The sequence below is a fragment of the Enhydra lutris genome, unplaced genomic scaffold (assembly GCF_002288905.1).
Source record: "Enhydra lutris kenyoni isolate GAN:26980312 unplaced genomic scaffold, ASM228890v2 scaffoldscaffold13, whole genome shotgun sequence".
Lineage (NCBI taxonomy): Eukaryota > Metazoa > Chordata > Mammalia > Carnivora > Mustelidae > Enhydra > Enhydra lutris.
The window spans coordinates 2,484,415-2,494,780 of record NW_019154097.1 but is presented as its reverse complement, the minus strand read 5'-3'; the positions used below and the strand labels follow the sequence as shown (position 1 = coordinate 2,494,780).

The 10,366-nt window shown below is 39.8% G+C and overlaps 1 protein-coding gene across 1 annotated transcript in view; it reads right to left on the bottom strand.

Annotated features, from left to right (window-relative positions):
- Positions 1–330: 330 nt before the first annotated feature.
- LOC111145990 (ubiquitin conjugating enzyme E2 R2) overlaps positions 331–10,366 on the bottom strand; it is a 114,631-nt gene continuing 104,595 nt past the window's right edge. The window contains exons 4-5 of the mRNA XM_022501345.1: positions 4,045–4,179; positions 331–917 (exon numbers count right to left, since the gene is read on the bottom strand). Of these exons, the coding sequence (XP_022357053.1) occupies positions 698–917; positions 4,045–4,179 (355 nt within the window). The 3' untranslated portion in view covers positions 331–697. The remainder of the gene's footprint in view (positions 918–4,044; positions 4,180–10,366) is intronic.

The following is a 10,366-nucleotide window of genomic DNA, read 5'->3' as shown; positions in this document are numbered from 1 at the left end:
GGCCCCCTGTGTTAAGATGATGTCCTGGAGGCTGAAGGGGCTCTGTGCCCTTAGAAACACATTCTCATCAGGCTTAGCACAAAGTCCCTGATGCCCACTGTATCCCAGCCTTAAGAAGGGAAAGGAAACAAAATTCACCATGGGGCTGATCGAATGCACACACACTAAATGAGCAGCTAAACCTTGGCAAATTTGCTTTTTTTTTTTTTTTTTTTTTTAAGTTAGTTTTGTGGGGGTTTTATATTTTTTTTCCCATTTTCTTTTGCTACTCAGCATATGCAGCACTTGTGAACTTCCAATGGGTTCCCAGCTTTAAACACATTAAACGTCTTGATGAAAGACTATTTAATTCTTCAAGAATCTAAAAACAGACCAAACGTGTTTTGCTGTGAACACTCTGTAGAGACGAAGTGAGGCGAGAGTTTGGGTTTAAAGAAGAAGAAAAAAAGAATCAATACAGTGATGGAAGGGTAAAGAATGCAAGAATTCAGACATTCTGTGGAGGATACTTTCTCTCCATTAAGAGGTCCATAAAAAGGAGCAAACTGAGATCCATAAGGGGAAGTCAGCAGGAGCCGTGTTTGTTTTTCCCACCCCCAGTGATAGGTTTTTGCTGAGGGGCCACTGCTAGGTCCCCACTTGCTCCCCTCCCTTTGGCCTGAGACGGCAGGGCAGTACGGGGCACTGAAGGAGCACGTCACGACTCCTCATTCCCAGAATCATCATCATCATAGCAGTCGGCATCTTCCTCCTCCTCATCTTCATCATCAATGTCGTCGTCGTACAAGTCGTCATAAAGCAAATCTGAGCTGTTGTCATTGGAAGGCACTTTAGTTTTGATGCAGTATTCCGCCAGGGTTGTGGGGACCTTCACTCCATCCTTTTCTGCTTCGGCTTTAGTGGCTGAAACCTGTTTCCTGAAGGGAGAAAGTTTATGTAAGTCTCTGTTTTGGAGGATGGATTTGCAACTGGCCTTTGTTAATAATCAGGATTCCGTATTTAAAAAAAAAAAAAAAAAAAAAGACTCCTTATGACTCAAGGTTTCTCAATTTCAGTGCCTGCCTAAAAGTATCTGACAGATACTACACCAAAGGTTCTCAGCCCATCAGGGTAGCATTTTAAACAACACTTAATAATGACCTTTTGAAGGGTATTTAAAAGCATTGGGTCTTAGATGTTGGTTAACCAGAAGTGACCTCAGAGATTCTTTTCCCCTCCCTTGTCTTACCAAACTCGCAGTCCCAACAACTCTTAATTCAATAATCCTGTCATTTACACTTAGATTGCAGATAGCCAAGTAGGGTTCCAATGTCACATGACACATCTGCCTCCCACTTCATTCTTGTCACCCAAAACATACAGGACATCGTGGTCCTTTTTTTTCTTCTTTAGTACCTAGAACAACACTTATTTTTCTGTGTGGCTAAGAACTCTTCTGATTCTACACGACTGCCTGCTGAACTTTGAAACAGCCTGTTCTGACAACCCAAGTTAAAACAGCCACCTAGTCACTCCTTTTAACCACTAATCATTTCTCCTATGACCTTCCCCATTTGTTAGCTTTTCTGTCAGTTTTCTCCCCCTTCCCATCCCCCTCACCCCTCACTGTGAACTTCTCTGGAGAACTACTCTTTCTTCCAGTTCCCTAATGCCTAGAATACAGCCTGGCACATACTAAGCTGTGCAAAAATTACTGACTGGACGGATGGAAGGGTGAAGTTTCCTTCAAGTACAAAAAATGACCATAAAACAACAAACCACCAACTTCATGATCTTCCTTCTGCTGGCTCTAATTAGATGGTTCCCCACTGATAATTGCTGTCTGCCTTACTTTGCCAAACCTGACAGCTTGTGTTGCTGATACACCCTGGCTTGATGCTCTTCCCTCTCTGTCTCTTCCTGGGTCATCTTAGTCATTCCCATAGCTTTTGCCACCATGCCCCTTCATGCTAGCAGCTGTCAAACCATCAGGATCCACCCATATCTTCTGAGCCCTACACCGTTCAGTAAGCCTTTGGGATGTCTCCACCCTGATGTTCCACAGGGACCCTAACTCAGCAAGTCTGCAATTGTCATTTTCAACCTCTGTGGCCAGCTTCTCCCATTTTTCTTCTAAGAGTATTCTTAAAATCATAAACCTCACTCCAAAGCTCTACTTTCAGATCTGTTTTCTCACTGTCCCTGCCTCTGTTTAGTCTTCATCTTGGCTTCTCTTTCCTGTATCAGCCTCTTCTGGTCAACTAGGGTTCTTTCAAAACTCAAATATAATTTCCCCTTCCCTTCCTAAAATCTTTAAGTGATACCCTATCACTTATAAGATTAAGGACGAAAGCCTTATCGTGGCTTCAAATGTCTTTTAAGATCTGATCCCTCTCAAAGAAAAAAACCACACAACGAAAACAGATCTGATGGCTCTCTGAATTTCCCATTACTGTGGAAATGAGAATTTATACTCAAGCAATGCAAAGCTGCTTACAGTTCTCTAATCACACCATGCTGTTAGCTACCTGTTACCAAACCTGTTTCTTCCCTGAAAGGGCTCTTTCCTTTCCCTTACTACTTGAAAAAATCTTGGTTATGATTACCTCTCCTAGGAACTCCACAACAGTATATATGCCTTTTACTGTATCTTGTTTATGCTTAGAGAGTATGTATTTGCACTCATCTCATTACATGGTCATTTGTTCACAAATTCTTGCTAGTAAGTGTGACCTCCTCAAAGAGAGACTGCCTTCATGACCTAACAGAGTGTACCTGACATGCAGCTGGTGTATAATAAATGTTGAAAGAATTAAAGAATGAGATAAACCCTTAAATTAAGAAACAGAAAGAAAAGATGCCTTAGGGATATTAATTCTTCACTTACTAAATCATACCCTTCCTTGAACATCAGGCTCCGGCTATAATGGCTATAATCCTGACTATATTATGAAGCACTCCCATCTTTGAAGCTTCAACCTACTCCAGCTCCTCTAAATCTCTAGGTCCTTACTATTTATACTAATTATCTTCAATCTTTGGTATACACCAGTCACCTATGTGGATGGTAAAAACGAAATACAGCTGCCCAGCTTTTACCCTTGTAATCTCACTAAATGACTATGGTTATGGAAGGGGGTCTAAAGGTGATTCTGGTGGGCATAAAACAGTGAAAACTGATATATATATATTATTCAGCTTTATTTCTATGCCGTTTTTCCTTTTTTTCTGTACATCACATGGCATCGTGCTGATTAGAGTTATAAAGAGGGACTATTTGTATAAATTGTAGTGCTTACTAAAAACTATGTGCAGAAAACTGTCCTTGGGGCTCTATTTTAAGGATATAAGAGGAAATGAATTTATTGCAATTCAAGTATCAGTTGTTGGGTACTGTTAAGAAAACCTTTAAGTCCTATTTAGGGTATGATCAAGAGATGAATGGTTCAGCCCCAATACCTCCTACTTTTCCCCCCTTTTATACAGATGGAAAAACCAAAGACCCAAAAAATTAACTGATAAAAGGTACTATAAGGGGTGACAGAGCTAGGGGTAGATTCCAAGTCTCCCACTGAGAGGAAGCTTCCATGGCTCTGTTATACCATATACTAGTGTTGCTGGTAATGATGATACCTAGAAGATACTTGCTACTATGGTCAAAAGGGCCAATAAACTATACGGCTTTATTAAAATGTTTGAAAACAAAATACCTAGATGTCCAGAATACTCTTGGTGTTTGCTACACTTAAAGGACATACTGAAAATCCTGAACAGCATCCCTAAAATGTTTGAGAGGCAGAATCTATAAACTTTATTGGTTCAGAACCTGGAAGTTTTGGTTCCCAGGAAGTAAGATCTGCTGCAGCATTATCTTTTACTGTGTGCTCTCTCAAAAGCCAAACAAACTCATTAGGCTCAGGAAGAAATCTCTTCCCAAACAATAAATCTAATAGAGGACTGGAGTAGATACTTTAAGTCCGATTTAAAGCCATGGTTCTAGGATACGGTTTAGTTCTGTATAAAGACTTGAAGTAATCAAACGGAAGGTAAAACAAAACACCTTACCTAATGATTTCAGCATATTCTTTGTCTTTTCCTTTACTGTCCCTCCATTTCCTGAACATAACTGAAGCATCCACATTGGCTGGGGAGAAGGTGTTGGGCTCATTGAGCAATGAGATTACACTTAACAGGATAGTCCTAGAAATGGGGGTGGGGGGAAAAAGGGTCAGCTATGAATATTCATATTCACAGGATCCATAAATACTGTGTTTTTAAATTTAACATAATATTTGAGACCTTAGGGGAATAGAAATAGAATACAAAATTTTATTTTTAATACTCAGCTGGTTAGGCAGAATAAAGTTGCTAACTAAGAGACAAAGGAAATCTGTGAGCCGAGCATAAAGGTCATGTTGCAGGGCATGGTATCAAATGGCCACATGTTCAAATCTGCAGAAAGTGGAAGCCTGAAAGCTTTTTAAGTAACAAATTTTGAAAACTATAAATTAAGTACAATAGGAAAATGCAAAAGCCACAGGAAAAAAATCAGCTTTTTGGGGAGAGGTTAAAAATGGTTATGCTCCACACATCCACGTGGTTCTTATCATGGCTGCTTAAGAGGATCTGAAAAATGATACTACATGCACATGTATTTGTTTTCCATACTTCTGAGGGAGGAATGACACTTAAGCAGGAGAATGGAGAAAAGCAATAGCCCAGACATGGAAGAACTAATCTCTGAATAATGGAAATCTTTATTCAAAAATATTATTAAGTACTTAGTGAGTACCAGAGGCACCAATGGTGATGTTGGATGTACAACAGTGAGCAAGTTAGATGCCATCCCTTCTCTCCCAAGGTTTGTAAGAATTGTGGGAGATACAAACAGGCAATTTTGGTCCAAAGATAAGACAAAAAATAGACACCTTAATCACACATTTTTCTGTTAGAAAAATAACTAGAATAGGTTCCAAAAAGATTTCAAATTATTACCAAGCTTCTTTTCCCTAAAAGCTCTGTGCATGTATGTAAGGAGAAAAATTAAATTTCTCTACCTTTTCTCATTGGTGCGAGGTTATAGATTGTGTTGTTGCAAAATAGCCTTTTGCTCCTGCCCAAGCAAAAAATAAAGGGAGGGAGCCAGGCAATTAGATGTCTGATTTGATGAAACCTTTTCCTAAAAAGGGTAGAGAGTTTGTTATGTGATTATACAAGATTATGACAAAGGCACTTTCACAGACAACCTTCCCATCTAGTTAAAATCCATGTATAATAGACACACACATCTCTTTCTTTTAGGTTAAGAAAACTCCTTGCCCCTCCCCACCAAGATCCTCCTGGATTTCTTCAGTAATTACGTTATAAAATAAAGATTAAAAGAAACTCCTCATTGCCAATGATGGGAAATGGACTGACATAACACCCTAAAAGCAAAAAACTGTGTGTAGAAAATTCCAAAGGGCTGCCACAGAAGAAAACATATAGAACCTGTTAGAAAGATAAGCAGGATGGAACAAAGTGTGATATAAAGGGGTGGGGGGGGGACAACAACAAAACTTTATTGGTCTAGATCAGCACTGCATAAAACTTTGTGATTATGTAAATGTATAATATGTATTATCCAATATGATAACCACCAGCCACTCCATGTGGCCACTGAACCCTCTGAAAGGTAGCTTATACAACTGAAGAACTGAATTTTTACATTTAATTTTAATTAATTTACCTATATAGCTATATGTAGTTAGTTAGTGGCTACCGTATTGGAACTGTTAAAATACTATATTAGAAAATATAATTTTTAAAATGGTGAATTATCAAGGTGCATGGGTGGCTCGGATGGGCATCTGCCTTCTTCGGCTCAGGTCATGGTCCCAGGATCCTGGGATCAAGCCCCACATTTTCCCTCTCCCTCTGCTGCTCCCCCTGCTTGTGCTCTCTCGCCCTGCTGAATAAATAAATAAAATCTTGAATAAAATCATGAATTATCCATTTCTATCAAAATAAATCACTTTTTTCCTAATTTATATTCAATTAGCCAACATACAGTACATCATTAGTTTCAGATGTAGAGTTCAATAATTCATTAGCTGCATATAACACCCAGTGCTCACGAAGAACTCACTTCTAACACCATGTATTTCCACACTGAAATCCATTATACTTTCAGAAATGATGTCAGGTACTATAGTGGACTGTGCAAATAGTTGACCCAGTACATTTTCACTTCATCCCTTCCTCTGCACAGCAGGATCTTTTTTGGGGGTGTGGTATGGGGAACCCATTCTGTTGGTTCTGGTGGGGTTAATCTTCTTCTGCTATCATTGCCACACCTTCATACACACAACCTACCTAACCACAGCAGCAGATACACCACCAAGTACTGGCCAAAGGATTCCATCCATCTAGTCATGAATGGTTTTGGGGGTATGCATGTAACCCAAGATGGGCCAATCAGAACCCTGCAAGGAACTATGATGTTCTAATCTAATAGCAGAAAGGCATTTACTTTTTATTCTTGATTAAACTGACAACTGTGAGAATAAGGAAAGTCTAGAGCAGGTGGCCATCTATATCACTAAGTAGTTAAGACTCTGCCTAGTAACAAGGCCAATACAATGCAAGGCAGAATTCAGACTTTATTCTCTAATCAAGATTCCTGATGTAATTCAGATACAAGACCATATTTAAACTTTCCTAACCAGTATATTGTGGATGAGTTATACGTAAATTATTTATTGATTCCTATAAGCAGTTGGGTAGGTGGGACCTGGGATAACCTGAGCCTCTGCAACGACTTCTAGTCAAAGCATCTCCACAGTTTATTACATTGTCATCTACAAATACAGTAATTGCAATTTTATCTATGTATCATGACTGGAAAAGGTCTGGAAGTAATGTCATACATAGTTTAAACCGTCCAGCATTTGTACCAAAATAATTTAACACAGGCATTATATCCTGTAGCATACTGTAGACAACTGCAAGATAAGTATTATTAACCCTATTTTTTTAAGATTTTTTTTTTTTTTTTAATTTGACAGACAGAGATCACAAGTAGGCAGAGAGAGAGAGAGGAGGAAGCAGGCTCCCCACTGAGCAGAGAGCCCTATGCGGGGCTCGATCCCAGGACCCTGGGATCATGACCCGAGCTGAAGGCAGAGGCTTTAACCCACTGAGCCACCCAGGCGCCCCAACCCTATTTTTTAAGTTAATTTATTTTTTAAAAATAATCTTTACACCCATCGTGGGTGGGGCTCAAACGCAAGACCCCAAGATCAAGAGTCGCATACTCTTCTAAGTCAGCCAGGCACCAGAAAAGAAAAAATGAACTGCTAAGACAATACTAATAGACTATACAACACAGAACTGAATCCTGCAACTATTCCAATGGTTACTTTTTTTTTTGTCGCCATCTTTTGTTGCTAGTTTAAGTATTTGAAAATCTTTATTCATTTACTGTATTTTTTTTTCAGAAGGAAAAAAGCATAATGTGGAAAGGGTTAACAATAGGTGAAAGAAAAGAAAGACCCAATAACGAAACTATCAATATAACACAATGAAGAAGTCACTCATGTCTACTGAAGGGATTGGTTTCCTTCAGATCATGAACAGATGGGAAAGGGTTCAGAAAACAACTACATACATTCTTTCTTATTCTCATTCTGTCTATATAAATCCACAGTTCCACATGAACCTTTGGTTTTTAGCAGTAACATGGAGTTGCACTACTCCATTTAGACAATCTTGTAGCATTTAGTCATAAATTTCTTGGATTAGCAAAACAGACTTTTGAGAACCCATCCCCAGACTCTCACTTCCTACAAAGAATAACACTATGCCCCTCTCTACTGCATGTTTGGAGGAACAGACGGGTCTCGCTGTCCAAATTAAGCAGTATAAGAGTCTAACATACCTTAAAATAAAACAGACCTAATCCAGTAACAATTTGGGATAAAAATGAGGAACAAAGGGTTCTTACATGTTCTCAATTATTGCACAATACAATTCCCAGGACCACCACCATTCCTGGATTTAGAGATACTCCAAGAAGCAAATGTGCTCCCTCCACCCCTGCTTTAAGCCAGGCAAGGGACTATGGTAGGAGTTTTCAACATAGGGAATCTAGACCAAAATAAAAAAATTTTCAGAGAAGAGAAGTGCAGGCAAAAGGATAGTCAAAAGCACTCCACTTTATATAGTCTTAATTTTTTTTTCCAGTTCATATTTCTGATCTTTTTGGTTGTCTCACAATCTTTGTTAGATTTGGCTATCCTCTTTTGCATAAAAATAAGTTTGTAGGGCTGTGTGGGTGGCTCAGTTGGTTAAGCAGCTGCCTTTGGCTAGGGTCACTACCCCAGGATTCTGGGATTCGAGTCCCACAGTGGACTCCTTGCTCTGTGGGGAGCCTGCTTCTCCCTCTGCCTGCCACTCCCCTTGCTGTACTCTCTCTCTCTCTCTCTCTCTCTGTACCCCCTAACAAATAAGTAAAATCTCTAAAAAAAAAGTTTGTAGATAGTAAAGACACCAAAAGAAAATGAAGACCAATTAATCACATTCACACACACACACACACACACACACACACACACACACACTCTCTCTCTCTCACACACACACACACACACAGGCACAAGGCAAAAGGCAAAAAGCAAACTAGAAAGTTGTAAAGTTCACAGAGCTCAGACATGTTTTAAAAACATCAAAACTAAAGTAGTATTTAAGGGAGATAAGAAATCAGAATTAGGGCACCTGGGTGGCTCCGTCAGTTAAGCTTCTGCCTTTGTCTCAGGTCATAATCCCAGAATCCTGGGATGGAGCCCTGCATTGGGCTCCCTGCTCAGTGGGAAGCCTGCTTCTCCCTCTCCCTCTGCTACTCCCCCTGCTTGTACTCTCTTACTCTATCAAATAAATAAAATCTTTAAAAAAAAGTAATCAAAATTAGACATCTATGACACAATGAGTAATACTGTTATGTGTCCCTTTTCAACATACAATGGTCAATAAGTTGGGTCTGCACCTACCCGCCCCCACCCCCACTTTGTCACAGTATGCTCTACACCCAACATGAGGCTTGAACTGATGTGAGGATCAAGAGTCACATGCTCTACTAACTGAACCAGCCAGGTGCCCCTCCACCCCACCTCAACCCCAGTTTTTTAGCTACTTTGTTAGCTACTATGTTACTACAAGTACAATTTTACAAGGGCGGGCATAAAACTGGCTCTAGCACAACAAATAAGACCTGGCTTATGAGTCCCCCTGGAAACTAAGCAGGCAGAGTTTGGAATTTTGCAGGATTAAAGGCTGGCATTTTTCTTCAATGTTACACAAATACCTCCAGGCAGTGTGAGATAGAAAGGGTTCATTCTTAAAACCCTAAACTTACTTTGACTCTTAAAACATACACATACACAGGAAGAGAAATAGAATGACTGAGGTTCTTAGGTTTTACAGGCATACCCTTACTTGATGAAAATTGTCAACTGTGAAGAAGTGAAGCTCAATGCCTGACTCTTCCACTTAACCCAGGTCCGTTTAATCTCTCATTTATGCCATTTCAAAAGATGGACCCGTAACACCCGAAGATGACCCAGTTAAAATTCAGTCCCTATTAAGTATTTCCAAAATGGGAGAGGAATTTAAAGGGGACATCGTGGCAAAGAAATCTGTTGTGAGAAAATGTGATAATTTTTAAAAGATTTTTAATTTTTATTTGAATGAGCATATGCACAAAAGGGGATGGGATGGGGGGAGCAGAGGGACAGGGAGAAGCAGACTCCCTGCTGAGCAAGGAGCCTGACGCAGGGCTCCATCCCAGGACCCCAGGATCACGACCTGAGCCAAAGTCAGAAATTTAACAGGCACCCTGAAAATGATTGTTTAATGGGTCATATGTTACAGTTTTTCTTTATGCCTCTAAAGCATCTAACAAATTTAATACTTCATCCTGTGCAATCCTGGAGCTGCTGCTGACTGACAGATCCCTGAAAACACATGGCAGGAATGAGGGTCTCAGATTAAAATACACAGAAACAGAAAATCAGAACATTTTAAAAAGGAAATTTTTTAAATACACAGAATATGTATCATATGCACAGAATGAAACCATCAAGTCGAGTGCAGGGGAAATTTTATGTATCTCCCAACATATAAATATCAAGGGAGCAATTAATATCATCCTGGCCCCAAATAGGGTTTATAGGAGCCCTAAGAACAATAGCACTGTTGTCATTTCCCCTGACCTTGCCTACTTTGTCACCCAATGCTTGGGGCAGTCCTTAGCTCCCTTCCCTTTTAGGAGGTTGTAGATAAGATTTGTCAGGAAAACATTCTATCTTACTCCTGACAGATGCTTCTCCATGATGGCAGTGGCAAAGACACT